This window comes from Maylandia zebra, linkage group LG7, assembly GCF_041146795.1.
Source record: "Maylandia zebra isolate NMK-2024a linkage group LG7, Mzebra_GT3a, whole genome shotgun sequence".
NCBI lineage: Eukaryota > Metazoa > Chordata > Actinopteri > Cichliformes > Cichlidae > Maylandia > Maylandia zebra.
This window is the reverse complement of record NC_135173.1, coordinates 45,114,749-45,130,443: the sequence shown is the minus strand read 5'-3', so window position 1 is coordinate 45,130,443 and position 15,695 is coordinate 45,114,749. Positions and strand designations below refer to the sequence as shown.

Here is a 15,695-nt window from a genome sequence, read left to right as displayed (position 1 = left end):
AACACATCGGGTAATTGCAACCACTCAAATATACACCTGAAGGCACTTACTTGCAAAACTGAACACCAATTAGCCAACCACAAAAAGCCCTCAGTTTAGCCATTTCAAGAACTTTGCAAGCATGGATGGAGGGAGAGCAAGAGGAAGAGGAGGAGGAGGTCAAAGAGGCCATGCACGGACCCATATTTCTGATGATATAAGAGCAACTTTGGTGGACCATGTCATCAACCACGGCCTGACTATGAGGGAAGCTGGGCAGAGAGTCCACCCACATCTAAGCCGCTTCACAGTGGCATCTGTAATAAGAAAATTCCAACTAGAAAACAGGTCTGTCTTCATCTCACTGCCTTCTACTCCACTCAGATGGTTTTATAGTACTGTTCTACAGTATATCACCATATCAAGTGTACAGCGTACTGCAGGGTGCTAATGCTCCTTTTGCAGCCAAAGTGGTAGTTTCTGTGAAACATACCATGATTACTTATATTGAAGTACAGTGTTGTACAGTGGATGATACAGTGTATACAGTAAAGTACTGTAAGAAAAATAAGCAAACCGATGACAATATGTGGTTGTATTTCTCTAGAATGACTCGAAGACCTTCTGGGGGAGGACGCCAACGCCTGTTCACACAACGGCAGGAACTTGCCGTTGTGGACCTAGTGAGGGCAGACAATGCCATCCGTCTCCACCAGCTACGAAAGCAAATACTTGCAGACAGGCAAGTGTTCAACAACATAAACCATGTGAGCATCACCACCATCAGACGCATCTTGGGAAAACACAGCATCACCATGAAGCAGCTCTACAGAGTCCCATTTGAGAGGAACAGTGACAGGGTCAAAGGACTTCGAGCTGAATATGTACCAATATGCCTTCTGAATGAACAATGGAAATCAAAGACTGCAGTGCTTTATATAAAGTAGACTAGTGTGTTCCCCCTGCTCTGTAAGTGTTTGCATATGATGCAAGTATGTGTCATTTTGTCAACAGAGTTACATTTTGACAAAGGAATGTTAGGTTTTGATAGCAGAGTTTAGGTTTTGAGAGTAGAGTTTCAATTTGGTGCAGATGTGAATGGTATATTTCCCAGTGTTGTGTCATGTTTACTTGTGTTTAGGGTTTTGGCACAATGAGCAAAGTTTTGCAAAATGTGTTCAGGCAACGGGCAAAAACTGTAATAAACTCTGGAAACGCCCCTGACAGGCACGTAAAGAAGCAACGGTGTCCTCTTTCGGCGTCACGCTCGCAGTGCACCTGAGGGCCCATAGAGGAAGTAATCTTTTAACTCTGAATTATAAAACTTCTGCCTCCGGAGTGTGTTTCAGCTCACAACCCCGACAACAATTTCTAAATTAAGACTTCTGTAAATGTGATTCGGTGGTTTTGCAATGATTTTCTGCAGCGATGTAGAAATATGCCATATGCCACACGCGCACGCGCGCACACACAAACCCGCATCCTTATGCTACAACCCTGCGAGAAGGACGTCATCACTCCCCCCCCCTTCCTTCACATCCTCTGCCTCTGTCCCTGCACGCAGTCAAAGTGCAACCTCTGAGTAGTTTCGTATGCTCTGTTGTTCCGCCCTGGCTCCTGAAACAGCCGACATTTTCAAAGTGTCTCCGGGTGGAGGGGCACACTGCCTCATCACCACACAGCTGCAAGCAGGCAGTAGCTTAAGCGAAGGGTACAGTGTTGCAGTGCAATAATCTGGCTCACTCGCAGCTAGCTTATCGGTACAGCTGTTGACTGGCAGCAAGTCCACTGAAACTGCACCGACTCTCCTCCGTCCATCCCGCCGGAGCACCGGCCGACAGGGGCAAATGAACGAGCTGGTGAAGAGTTTACCCTCCCCGACTCTGCCCGGGCTGCACCTCCCGTCCGTGGATACCCACAAAGGCTGGCTCTTTAAATGGACCAACTACCTGAAGGGCTACCAGAGGCGGTGGTTCGTGCTCAGTAACGGCCTGCTGTCCTACTACAGGTGACGGTGATTTACTCAGTTAATAATATCAGAAATAATAATGGAAGCTGTTAGCAGCATGTCAGAAATTAGTTTTATTTAAAAGGAAATTAAACTTTTTTGCATACCTTATCTGGAGGAAGAGGTTTAGTAACAGCAGCCTAAATAAATAAATAAATGAAAATCACATGAGTCATAACTACAATGAGATGACCCGTGAACGATGTTAAAAACTATATAAGTTTAAACATGGTGTCTAATAGCACTTATTACGTCTATCTATCTATAAATAGATAGATGCTGCCTGTCTCTAAGAATAACTTTATTGATCCCAACAGGAAATTCATATTTCTTGAAATATCATATCATAAAAGTCTTCTATAGTATTATATTCTATAATAGAGTGCTAGATATATTAATTATTACATTATTATATATAATAAGGTAATAAATATCTATCTAGTGAACAGCAATCTAGTCTTTCTAGAGGGACTGGCCCTAGCATAATACAACTAATAATATATAACATAGTATTCATATAATTTTATATGTAGTCTCTATGTAGATAGATAGGCAGACAGACAGAGAGGATAGATAGATAGATAGATAGATAGATAGATAGATAGATAGATAGATAGATAGATAGATAGATAGATAGATAGACGAACGGGCGGACGAATGGACAGAAATTTAGCCTTGTAAGTCATGCAAGGCAAAGCTGTCATTGTTAACCTACAGTACATATTGTCCAGAGTTGTCTCCTGAGGGAAACTTAAACTTGTTTGGTATGACACTTATTGCGACTCTTTTAAAACTGAAATAAGTCAAAAATGGAGCTGCTCCATTTTGTAAATGGGGCACATCAGCATGGAGCTGAGCAGAGAGGCTGGTGTATTCTTGCCTTTTTTTTTTTTGTTCTGCTGTTACACGCTGCTGTTATTCCCCTCAGGACTCAGGCAGAGATGGCACACACTTGTCGGGGAACAATTCCCCTGGCGACGGCGCACATCGAGGTGGGCGACACCTGCCACTTGGTGTTAACCAGCGGAGGCCGGAGTTACCACCTGAAGGCCACCTCCGAGGGAGAGTGCCAGAAATGGGTGTCAGCACTGCAACAGGCCAAAGCCAACGCCACTCTCCTCATGCATCACTCAGGTGAGACAGGCATTTTATACTCTTTGTGATTCGTGTTTTTGGACAGTAAATTTTAGTGTAGTGTTAGTGTTACTGTTCTGTCATGTACCTTTATTTTATGGGTTTCTTTTGTTGTTGTTTTGGGGTTTGGGTTTTTTGGGGGAGATTTAAACAAAAACACCCACACCAGAATTTGCACTTTAAAGGAACAGCATGGTTCAGCCGAGAAGCTCTGAAGCAGTCAAACTAATTTTAGCTGTAACATGAATGCAGGCTGACACAACCAAGACCCATTTTCCTAAATGCATATTAGATTTCTACACATTCTCTGTGCTGACTTTATAGTTATGTAAACAGAAGGACACAAGGTGGCAGTGTTATTCAGTATGTCCTTATGAGAACAGTCCGTTGGGGGCAAGGGGTGTGATTAAAGGTAAAAAGAGGAAGCTGTATTTAATCTTGTCATATTAAATTACACCTCACCTTCAGCTATGATCATTCTAATACTCCCTTTTTTTTTACCTTCAGACAAATAGAGCATCTTTCTGTCTTACACAAATGCAGAATCACACATGCAGCTACCGCCACCTACCCTCCCCACCACGCTGTCTCCTTTCTCCCTCCCCGTCTCCTTCACTATGACGACAGTGAGTGCTGAATGAAATGACCTTCCTGTAGACTCCTCCTCCCCTTTCTGAAAGCAGGAGGGGTAAGAGAAAAAAAAAAGAGAGAGCAGGAGGGTGTGAGCATTTTCATTGAAAATATTTTTCCACTATACACTCTGTGGACAATAGGAAGACACGAGGGCAGCCTTTTTCAGTGACTGTGTCACCTTGTAAGTAGCCTGCTCATTATATTACCAGTGGCAGGATTAGAAGTGAGACAGTCGCCGTGCATTTGCTTGCATGCTTTTTTTGCATCCATGTATGCATTAGTAATCATAGCTTTATGTTTATGGAGTTCAGTAAGTTGGGCAGTCCCTTTAATTTACTGCACATGCACAGCAGAGCCGTCGTCAACTGTCTCTGTGTACGTTGCCTAGTTCGATTTGATGTCTGCAACACCCAAAAATGTTGTGTAAAATGTTCGAACTCGGATGTGTGAGATGTACATGAAATACTGGTTCAAATATAGAGCTTAGCCCATTTACACTGTTTTATGCATTTTAAGACTTCCAGAAATGGTCTTAAAGTGCTGCTGCTCCATGTTTTTGGGTAATTATTTTCACCATAGGTTTATGTTCCATATATTATGTGTCGTTCACACAGCTGTGGCTGATGTGCTTGTGTGCATGTGTAAGAAGAGACAGTGCCTTGTGTTTTTTGGTGTGATGTGATTATAGATTATCATCGAGTGAGCTTTTTCATCTGGGCTCATTAGCGGGACAAATTAATTGGCTAAAAGTCGATTCGAACAGCATCTGTCTGTCTTATAATAGCTATTACTAAAATCTTTAGGCTCCTCTGAAATATGTATAAATAGGTGTGTTGTGAAAAAATAATGTTTCCCGCTGGTGTTGAAGACAAGATGAAAGCGTGAGGATGAATCCAAACAGCCTGTCCTGGAGCCGGCTTTCAGCACACACAGTCAGACTTTAAATGGTTTTTCCATGCTGAGGAAGCTTACAGTGCATCCCCTGATTTTTAACTCTCTCCTCCCACACTGTGTCCATATTGATGCTCCCGCTATCACCTGTGGGTGTTTTCTTTTTTCTTTTTTAAATGATTCAACGATGAGTCACCAATTGAACTCTCCAAAGTCCTGTGTGGAAAATAACCAGTCAGTTCACAGACTAGACCAGTATCCCTCTGCCCTACATGTATACTGTTATTCTATGTCCGAGCACTTCCATATAAAAACATCGGATGGCAGATGGCCTCAGATCGCAGATTCATAGCGTCTTAACACCTTGAGCTCCACCAGCAGAGTGCGATTATTCTCTCTCTATATATATGTGGGTCATGAAACCATTACAGATGCCTGAAGGATTTTTCACCCTCTCATTTTTAATCTTCTCCTCCAGAGACGTTCTTAATCCACTTTGCCCTGATTGTTTTCATTTCTTTGCCCCTTTAGATTGAAGTAGTTTATGTCCCGTACATAGGCAAGGCTTTCTTTCAAGCACAGCAGGACCTAGAAAAGTTTCATTGCATAGGATGGAAGCAGTTACATGAACTTAAAGCTGGGTTGTTTGTTTTGGCATTTATTGCTCGCTATAGATATGGGTCTGTTTTTATACTGCATAAGAAGTTTTAATAGAGCACAGAATTGTGAGCAGGTGCATCATTCAATCTTCAAAGTGCTTATGCAAAGAAAATGAATATATATATATATGGGGCGGTTTTATCCTTCAAGCTTGGGTCCTCTACCAGAGGCCTGGGAGCTTGAGGGTCCTGTGCAGTATCTTAGCTGTTCCCAGGACTGCGCTCTTCTGGACAGAGATCTCCGATGTTGTTTCCCGGGATCTGCTGGAGCCACTCGCCTAGCTTGGGAGTCACCGCACCTAGTGCTCCGATTACCACGGGGACCACCGTTACCTTCACCCTCCACATCCTCTCGAGCTCTTCTCTGAGCCCTTGGTATTTCTCCAGCTTCTCGTGTTCCTTCTTCCTGATATTGCTGTCATTCGGAACCGCTACATCGATCACTACGGCCGTCTTCTTCTGTTTGTCTACCACCACTATGTCCGGTTGGTTAGCCACCACCATTTTGTCCGTCTGTATCTGGAAGTCCCACAGGATCTTAGCTCGGTCATTCTCCACCACCCTTGGGGGCATCTCCCATTTTGACCTCGGGACTTCCAGGTTATACTCGGCACAGATGTTCCTGTACACTATGCCGGCCACTTGGTTATGGCGTTCCATGTATGCCTTGCCTGCTAGCATCTTGCACCCTGCTGTTATGTGCTGGATTGTCTCTGGGGCATCTTTACACAGCCTGCACCTGGGGTCTTGCCTGGTGTGATAGACCCCAGCCTCTATGGATCTTGTACTCAGAGCTTGTTCTTGTGCTGCCATGATTAGTGCCTCTGTGCTGTCTTTCAGTCCAGCTTTGTCCAGCCACTGGTAGGATTTCTGGATATCAGCCACCTCCTCTATCTGCCGGTGGTACATACCGTGCAGGGCCCTGTCCTTCCATGATGGTTCCTCGTCTCCCTCCTCTTTCTTGGGTTTCTGCTGTCTGAGGTATTCACTGAGCACTCGGTCAGTTGGGGCCATCTTCCCAATGTATTCTTGGATGTTCCTTGTCTCATCCTGGGACGAGACAATGATATATATATATATATACTGTATATATATATGTATGTGTGTGTGTGTGTGTGTGTGTGTGTGTGTGTGTGTACATAAATAAGCAAAGTGAGGTACAAAAAACTGTTACGCCTAACTTTCCATAAGTGAAAATGGGACTGTAAATGAGATACTTTCAGGTAAAAGCATTGTCATAAATCTCTCCATGATGCTTTGTAATCAGCCCAGTCTCTTTACACTCCTCCATTAAAGCTTCAGACTGATGGTTTGGCTCACTCCAGCAAACGGGTACAGAGAGAGATAGTGAGGGGGAGACAGAGGAGAAAAGGGTAGTGCGTCATCTTTTTTTTTTCTCCTTCTTCCTCTAAAAATAGCCTTGCCTCCTGATTGCACAGACCTACGTTTCCAGGGCAACAGTGTTCATTCACAGCTTTCCAGTGTTGTAGAGAGGAAGATTTGTGGTGGATCAGGGTGTGAAGTGTTAATATCTTCTTCTAGCCAGTCCCCATTAATGCTCTCTCAGCTTGTCTCGATCTAAATTTTAAATGCATTTCTCAATCTGCCATTACATCCCAGTGCGCTGTTTACTACACCATCACAAACACCCACTCTGTTTACATGTAATAACCTCTAATGATGCTATTTTAGTAAATGAATAAAATTCTGTCCTGGCTCTATTTTTTTTTTTTTTTTGTGCATGTGTGTTTGAAGATGACTCGGGGGATGAAGTCCCAGTACCTCAGGAGGATCGTACTCTAACCCAAGGGGTGCTTAAGACTCTGGCCAGCAAGCTAGATGACCTGAGCACCTGTAATGAGCTGATAGGAAAGCATGGTGCTGCCCTCCAGCGCTCCCTCAGTGAACTCGAGGACCTGCGTGGATCCACTGACAGCACAGACAAAGTGAAAGCCGTTAATGAGCGAGCCACCCTCTTTCGCATCACCTCCAATGCTATGATCAATGTGAGCCATTCAGTTCTCCCCCAGTATGTAGCCACTCTAATGGGAGGCTAGCAGAAATGCTTTTTTTTAACAAAGGGGGAATAGAGCTTGAGGGTGCCGCCCGCATTCTTTGATGTGTTTTGTGTTCACACCTCAGGCTTGTCGTGACTTTGTGGACGTGGCAGAATCTCACAGTCGGAGGTGGCAAAAGGCCCTGCAGCATGAGAGAGAACAGCGTCACCATCTGGAGGAGACCATCGAACAGTTAGCCAAACAGCATAACAGCTTAGAAAGAGCCTGGAGGGAGAATCCCACCTCATATACAGGTGAGACTCTGTCTGTCTCCCAGACATCCTGTGTCACCGAAGAGCAAATGGGCCTCTTCAACGGGTGGTGCACAGACAGGTTACTTGAGTTAGACTTTAACCTTTTTTTAAGCATATTTATCTACAATCTGCATAAGAAACTACAGTAAACAAATAAACTATTATTTTAGTGATTTTTGTTTTTTTCTGATGTAGTTTGTTATGTTTTACTGTTTTTGTGATCAATGTTAGTCTTTGGGAGCACATTTTTTCTGTTTGGTATAACTAATGCTAACAGGTTAATGGTTACAACCTGAGCTTTGCGCACAAAAGTAACAAAGCGGCCAATGTTGATGTTGAAGTGTAGCTTCAGTGTTTGTTAATCGTCCCTGGGCTTGTGCGTATGTGTCTCTGAGCATGGAAGGCCTTTTTGCAGTGCACAGAGTGTGAACACAGAACACCTACAATCATTAACTGCTGTAAATAACATTTATAAAGGTAAATAAGACCTTTATATGTTAGTTATGTGAAATGCCTCATGTCAATTAAAAGCAACCTGCAAAGCAAACATTACGAAGCTACTAATAGTTAAACAACTTCTTCATACCGCTTTGAGGCAAGTATTAATGAAAGTTCTATTACCTGAAGCAAACATACAAGTCTTTTTAGTCTCCATTATTTGCTACTTCCTGTGTGGATGTAGAGGATGTGCAGGACTCTCAGCTGACCTGTCCTGTGCTTGCTGCCGTAGGCGTGGAGCGATCCCAGGAGGGAGATGCGAGCGACGAGAATGACGAGGCAGAGTTCTTCGATGCCATGGAGGACTCACCTGCGTTCATAACTGTGACTGCTACTGGTAACATAGAGCACAAGTGAGAGGCATCATCTCTACACAGTTACTGTATGTCTAACCCGCTGAGCTATTTTTGTGAATGTTTTTAATATTTGTTTTTTTCACTTAGGCGCTCAGGAAGTAATCAGAGTATGATGAGTGGAGGCGTGCCCAATGACTGGACTCACAATGAGAATGTACGTCACAAGAATACGGATATTAATGAAAAACACTTTACTGAGTAGCCCTATTCATCTTAGCTTGTCCTTTTCTCTACAGGACACCTCAGGCGCAAACCACATGCAGCTACGAAGAACAAGGCGCAGCCGTATTCCTGACAAACCAAATTACTCCCTTAACCTGTGGAGCATCATGAAAAATTGCATTGGGAAAGATCTATCGAAGATACCCATGCCTGTAAATAGTGGACAAATCTGCATTCTCCACTAATGAGCTCTAGTCAAAGCTTAATGTGGCGGGAACTTAATTAGATGTGTATGAAATGTGCAATTGCAGGTAAACTTCAACGAGCCGCTGTCGATGCTCCAGCGTCTGACTGAGGATCTGGAGTACAGTGAGCTTCTGGACCGGGCCGCTCGCTGCGACTCGTCCCTGGAGCAGATGTGCCTGGTGGCTGCCTTTTCTGTCTCTTCCTACTCCACCACAGTCCATCGCACAGCCAAGCCTTTCAACCCTCTGCAGGGGGAGACTTATGAGCTGGATCGGCTGGATGAGTATGGTTATCGCTCCATCTGTGAGCAGGCAAGGAATCACTTAATTACTGCGTTTATGCGTCTTTGATCACATTTTATAAACAATGGAGAGGAGAGCAAACACCCAACATATTGTGCTTATATTGGCTCTACTGACACCAGCTGATACAATTCACTTTCAGGTTAGTCATCACCCACCAGCTGCTGCCCACCATGTGACGTCACAGCGAGGATGGACCCTGTGGCAGCATATCACTATAGACAGCAAATTTCGTGGGAAATATATTTCAGTGGTGCCGTTAGGTAAGAAGCAGTCAGTGTTCACGATGACAGTCACTTTATATGAGCACAAATGCTACTACATCTGAGATCTGATTTATAAATACACTGAAATGTCTGTGTGATGTTTTGTATGCATTTTTTTTTACCATAGGAAACATTCACCTGCAGTTCCACTCGAGTGGAAACCACTATGTGTGGAGCAAAGTGACTTCCACAGTGCACAATATTATTGTAGGGAAGCTCTGGATTGATCAGGTGTGTTCCTCTTGGACAGCAGTTCGCAAAGCTTTCTGAAGGTCCTTTACATTTTTTCTTTATGTATTAGATTCTTTGTCATTCATTTGTGGACTAGTCTTTGTAGCTTATCATGTTCAGAGGAATATTTTTTATGCTTGTTTGTTTATTCCGTTAAAATGGGCCTATGAATTACTCCAGGATAAAAAAACAACCTGAATGAAGGGATTTAAATTGCATCTCTATGTACTCCATTTCTTTTTGCTAAATCTCTTTAGTCAAATATATTAAAAAATATATAGATAACACAGTTCGACAGGCAGAAAATAATAATTTTGGACCAACAGTGACAATATTAGCTGAAATCTGGCATATCCTTAAAAAAATCTGGGGAAACTGAACAAGTGGTAAGCCTAAACAGGATCCACAGCAACTGATTTGAAAGTAATTTCCTTAAGAAATAAGGAAAGCATCCAGCAAACAAAAGCAAAATTTCTTCTTTCTTTTTTTTCCAAGCATAAAGGAAAGTAATTTTAGTCACTGTACACTTTTAAGTCACATCTGTTTTTTTTCTTGTTGGCAGTCTGGGGACATTGACATTGTAAACACCACAACCAAGGACACCTGTCGTCTTAAATTCTCCCCCTACAGCTACTTTTCCAGGGAAGTCCCACGCAAAGTAAGTTTCTGATGAACTAATAGACAACTACAACATTAACTCAGTCTTACATTTGCCGAATGTCTACTGCTACACAAGCCCTTTAGAGAGAATCTGTAATGCTGTTTTAACAGATACAACTTTCTCCTAATATTGACTAATATTGAATATTGAAAAAAATGGATAACCTACTTAAAACAAGGATTACCAACCTTACAGCTGGAGAAATAAGAAAAAGGAGGGCACAAAGTGTCAAACTAACAGAACAAGAACCTCTCTTTGAGGGCTATGATGTGTTGAAGCACTAAAGATCATAAAGGCAGCAAAATTCAGGAGGGGTGGCAAAAAATGTGTGATAAATTAAATACATTTAAAGCACATTTTAAGTACGTTGAACCAAACAACAGCTAAAAAAAAGATGAAAGAAATATCAAAAGTAAAAGATTGCAATATTTCTATTAATATTCTCAGCAAGAGCCAACAGCCAGAGAGCTGGGAAGAGATTAAAGTAAAATATAGTCTTACAGTCGGCCTGTAGGCCTTTTCTTCTAACCCAAGAGGTTACATAGAGCCAAAACACATGGCTGAAAACTCCATCTAGCAGCATATCTCCCTTTGGAATGCCAAATTGCCTTTCACGGTTCTTTTTCCATGAGTTATTTTTCTATTTCTGCCAGCCTTAAAACCAGTAACACGCAGCGAAAATCCCCCTTAATGGAGAAAAGCAGCAGTGTTCAGCAGCAACAGCTCTACTAATTTCCAGTGCTGATTTGTGTCTTCACTTTATGTTGTGGAAATTACATCTCAGTAGACTGAGCTGTCAGGTTTAACCAGAGCTGATGCATCAGAGGGAAACGACTGCTTGCACAAAGAGAGAAACCAGCTTCATCCTTGTTATGACAACTTCTTTCTATTCCTAAAAAAAATTCCTGAATCACTCCCGAAAGAAAATATCTTCAACTGTCACTCTAGGCTGTCTACCCTTCGGTAGGGCGTTGATATCCCCAGACACCCCGAACCATCACAAATATGAAAAACACAGTCATACACAAAACAGATGATTAAACATATTTAATTAAAACACTTAAGTGAATAAGGTTATATAACCTGCTTATCAGTATTCTCTCACACGGCATAATAGAACATAGAACAAGTAACTAACACGAATAGGAAAACAGGATCATTAAAAGAAGAAGAAATAAAAGAGGATCAGCTGGGTCAGACTCGGGCAGACCCCATCTGAAAAGCTGGCTGTCCACCTGTTTTTCACATGATTTCGGAGCTCATCTAAGGTACTGGCAGGATGTAAGGGCATGGGTAAAATAAATTCTTATCACAGGCAATGATATTAATTAGGTATATTTTATAAATCCCAGTAATGCTGTTTCTGTGGTATGCAACCACGCTCTCATTCTCATATGGCTTCCCAGTCGCATGTCATTAGCTAGTGCACATGCAGTTTCATAGTCGGACATTTTCAAACAGCAAAAACTGAAACTAAAATGGATTTTAAAAAAAGAAAGTAAATAAAAACCTAAAGACCCCGATGAGGGCTGATCTCTTCTTGTGTGCTATGTTCTTTGTTATTTTTAGGTGACAGGAGTGGTAGAGGACCGAGAGGGCACAGCTCATTACATCCTGTCCGGAACCTGGGATGACAAAATCGAAAGTGCCAAGATAGTGGATAGCAGCCAAGGATGCGGAGGCTCCGAAGGGAAACAAAAGACGGTTTATCAGACTCTTCCGCCCAAACTGCTGTGGAAGAAATATCCCCTTCCGTATGTAATACATTTTGTGCTCTATCTTAATGATTGAGTGTGTCGGTGTGCTATTTCTCCTTCTCGGTCTGCATCTTTTGTCACACTGAGTTCTCTAATCCGTCCTCCAGAGAAAATGCAGAGAACATGCACTTTTTCTCCTCTCTGGCACTGACCTTAAATGAGCCAGAAGAGGGCGTCGCACCCACTGACAGTCGCTTGCGGCCAGACCAGCGGCTGATGGAGGCTGGTCTGTGGGATGAAGCCAACAGTCAGAAGCAACGTCTAGAGGAACGACAGAGACTGGAGAGGAAAAGAAGGGCGCAAGCTAACCAGGCCCTGGAGGAGGGTGAGTGCAAGGAAATGAACAAGAACAGTGATGACAAAGACTTTTCTGGCTTTTGCATCATTTGTGCCAACCTTCAGCACATATCGAGCAGCTGTTCAGAGCTTTATTTTGCAGTGAGCTCATAGCAATAACAGATTTTTCCTTATTTAGAAACAAAGAGCACAGATGAAAGCTCTGTTGTTATAAAATGAGTGACTATTGATCTTTAGCTTTGGTCAACAGCTGACAAAACCTGACAAAAACTTGCAGTAATTGGCAAATTTTACAATATTTAGAGTCTATGAAGAAAGAACTTTGCAATATCCTGAAAATGAGCACATATGTTCTGTCTTTAGGGCAAGATATTGAGGGTTACCAGCCACTGTGGTTTGAGAAGAGGACAGACGAGACAGGCGATAACATTTTTATCTACAAAGGCGGCTACTGGGAGGCCAAAGAAAGACAAGACTGGAGCCAGTGTCCTCAGATCTTTTAGGACAACATGCCTCTTGCTCCACAGCATCAGCCAGGCTGAGCATTTCCTCGTGGTTTAAGGATACTCTGAAGGATGGAGAGTTGTGTGTATGAGTTTGGATGTACATGTGTGAGTGAGTGAGACAGCTAATCTCTCCAGGGATTTTCAAGCACAAAAACATCTGGTTCCTAATTTACTTGCTCTTGCTCTGTTATATCTGCATTTCAAAAAAATGCATGGCCTCAGTATAAGAGAGTTAAGAGCTGCGAATAATATGTACACTAAAGGGAGTTTAGTGTACACGTGATCAGGTGTGTGGGGATAATTCTAGGCTGAAGACCGATGTCTTATTTTCTTCAAAACTGGCACAACTTGCTGAGATCTCCCAGTGATGCTGGGTTTCAAAAGAAATTTAGCAGGACAAAGCCTTCTTCTGTGCTAGAAGACTTCAAGACCAATCCCTATGATTTCTTGGTGTTCTTTATTAATCTGTTTCTCAAAACTGCACAAACTGCAGTTTGAAAGGATTAACAGTTATTGTCTGACTGGCCTCTAAAGAACAGTCATTCCACCAAATCTTTTTACAGATAATTGCTTTGTCTCCCATAATCTTGAAATTACAGTATGTCCACCTCCGTCACTGTTACATTTAAGTCAGTAGCAGAGAGCAGCACACACCCACTGAAAGCACTTGAATAATGTCTTCACTGACCCTGGAGGAGCCTGAGTGTGAGAAAATGACTAAAACAACATATTTGTGTAATCTCAGCTTGGACTCTATATAAAACTCTATATTCAAAAAAGTCTGCTTAAGCTGAAGATGCTGAAAGGTTTTTGCCTCATATCAGACAAAACTGCCAGCTCATTAGATTGCATGATATTATTTTCATTGCCACCAGGGGCTTCCCTCATCAATTGCTAACACTTGTAAACAGCTTGAAAGGAGTGTTAGTCCCACTCGCACTCATTCTTCCACAGCAGTCATCTGGACAGGTTTAACTTTTTCTTCCAGAGAAACTGCTGTTTCACATCAAAATGCCTAATGAGTCAACTGCAATGGACTGATTTTAAGGTCTGGATCCAGCAGCAAACGTTTACCAGGTAGGGGAAAATCGAGTTGCAGTGTAGGATCCAGGATTTTTGGAGCTCCGCCATTACCAAGAACTAAAATTTAGGATGTTGCTGCATCAGTTTAACTTTTTAAATGATGATTAAAGGTTAAATAGCTGCAGGTGAATGTGAGTGTTGGTTATCTGTTTCCATGTGTTAGCCCTGCAACAGACCGGCAACCAGCCCAGGGCACCTAGAGTACCCCTTCAAATATCTTTAAACAAAACCGTAAGTATAAATATGCTAATCTTGGGATTTTCCTCAGCAGGAGATATTATTGCTGCTGGTGGCAATTTTAGCCTTAATTATGTAACAGAATAGCAACTCCCCAGTAACCCCCTCATTGAAACAAAAAAGATTTTGTACAGATTAAAACGGTTCTGCAGGTATACCTCCAGGTAAATTCAACTGAGTAATTGTTTTTAAAATTAAATTTACCCATTATCAGGGTTTACCATTGTGGCAAGTACCAATGAACCTGTTCCCTTGCTTAAAATGGTTGCAAATGACTCTATTAGTTATTTGTATGTTAAAAATTGTTCATTTGCATTATGTTAGCAATAAGAAATCCTGCACAGTCACTTGTGATTTAAAAAAAAACAAAACACTCCCCAATCAGGGAATTGTTTTATTCAGCCCAAATATTAAGTTGTATTAACATTATTTCATCATATCACTCAAAAACATTACACTTGCTCACGTTTTTGTGCGGAGGCAAGCACTTGTGTAAATTGGTAGTAAATACACTCTATAACCTGTTTATTTATAGTTTACTGTGTATTATTACAGCGGGGCATGATGCACAAATATGGCTGCCTGTTTGGTTTTGGCCTGTAAATAGCTAGAATATACTAGAAATAAAATCGTAGTATCATTTGAAGAAGATATACAGTGCTTTAACATCCATGTTGTCATATATTAATCTCTATTATGTATACATAACAAGTCATGATTGTATACCAGCTAAGGAGATGTTGGGTAAATTAAATAATGAATCTTATGTTTATAAGCGTACATAAATGATGCAATGAAATGTTGATCAAATAAAGCACAATGTCATGTTTACCTGACAGGACATGCTCTATAATTTAAAGTCCACAGCAAAGTATAGCTATGCATGGTTTTAGACTGCTTGTGCACTAGGCCTCTTCACCTAGCTAGCTGTTTGTGGATTGTTACTGAAACACCTTTTGTGCCCGACTGCCTCAGAAATTTTACATTTTTGAGCTCAAATAAAGACTTAAAGCTGCCAGTGTGCAACCGTTTACTGTCACACCAGTGGTTTTTATAATCTTCTGTCAAACAAAGCACAGGTAATAAAGAGGAAAACAGAGTTTGTCACAATGCTTTAAAGTGGGTATTTCTGTCTGGAGCTTTTCTTGAGTCCAAAGCAACTGTCCTGATCTACAAAAACATGTAAAAAATGTATTAGTTGTTTAACTAATGTTGTTTACTCAAAAAGAATAAATAAAAAGTAAATAACTGAATTTCCTCATGTGCTCAGCCGTCACTCGTACATGAACTACATGGATTTACGAGGTTTACCCTACAAACTGAAAGCATTATTTCTAAACTCCACCTTCTTTAGAAAAAAAATATTAAACATGCAAGTGTGATTGTTTTGTTGTACCAATGCTATGGTGACGATGAGTCATGGAAAAGACATTTGCATATTTTACAAGTGCACATGCAAACTAACCCTTAACTCATTC

At 41.7% G+C, this 15,695-nt stretch overlaps 1 protein-coding gene across 2 annotated transcripts; it reads left to right on the top strand.

Annotated features, from left to right (window-relative positions):
• Nucleotides 1-1,527: 1,527 nt before the first annotated feature.
• osbp2a (oxysterol binding protein 2a) lies at nucleotides 1,528-15,469 on the top strand. 2 transcript variants are annotated; one of them, XM_014409098.3, is made up of 14 exons: nucleotides 1,528-1,987; nucleotides 2,916-3,121; nucleotides 7,060-7,310; nucleotides 7,447-7,615; nucleotides 8,346-8,466; nucleotides 8,557-8,623; nucleotides 8,706-8,843; nucleotides 8,943-9,188; nucleotides 9,322-9,442; nucleotides 9,573-9,676; nucleotides 10,239-10,334; nucleotides 11,907-12,091; nucleotides 12,202-12,419; nucleotides 12,755-15,469. In XM_014409098.3, exons 1-14 carry the CDS (start codon nucleotides 1,827-1,829, stop codon nucleotides 12,892-12,894), a joined length of 2,223 nt encoding a protein of 740 aa, XP_014264584.2. In that variant the 5' UTR covers nucleotides 1,528-1,826; the 3' UTR covers nucleotides 12,895-15,469. The 2 variants fall into 2 exon arrangements, with proteins under 2 accessions (XP_014264584.2, XP_076742566.1); XM_076886451.1 differs by having other exon boundaries at nucleotides 8,298-8,466.
• The last annotated feature ends 226 nt before the right edge of the window (nucleotides 15,470-15,695 follow it).

Coding starts and splice junctions, on each gene's coding strand:
- osbp2a (XM_076886451.1), top strand. CDS start 1,827: ATGAACGAGCTGGTGAAGAGTTTACCCTCCCCGACTCTGCCCGGGCTG. Junction 8,467..8,556: donor ACTGGTAACATAGAGCACAA/GTGAGAGGCATC, acceptor TTTTTCACTTAG/GCGCTCAGGAAGTAATCAGA. Junction 12,420..12,754: donor TAACCAGGCCCTGGAGGAGG/GTGAGTGCAAGG, acceptor TTCTGTCTTTAG/GGCAAGATATTGAGGGTTAC.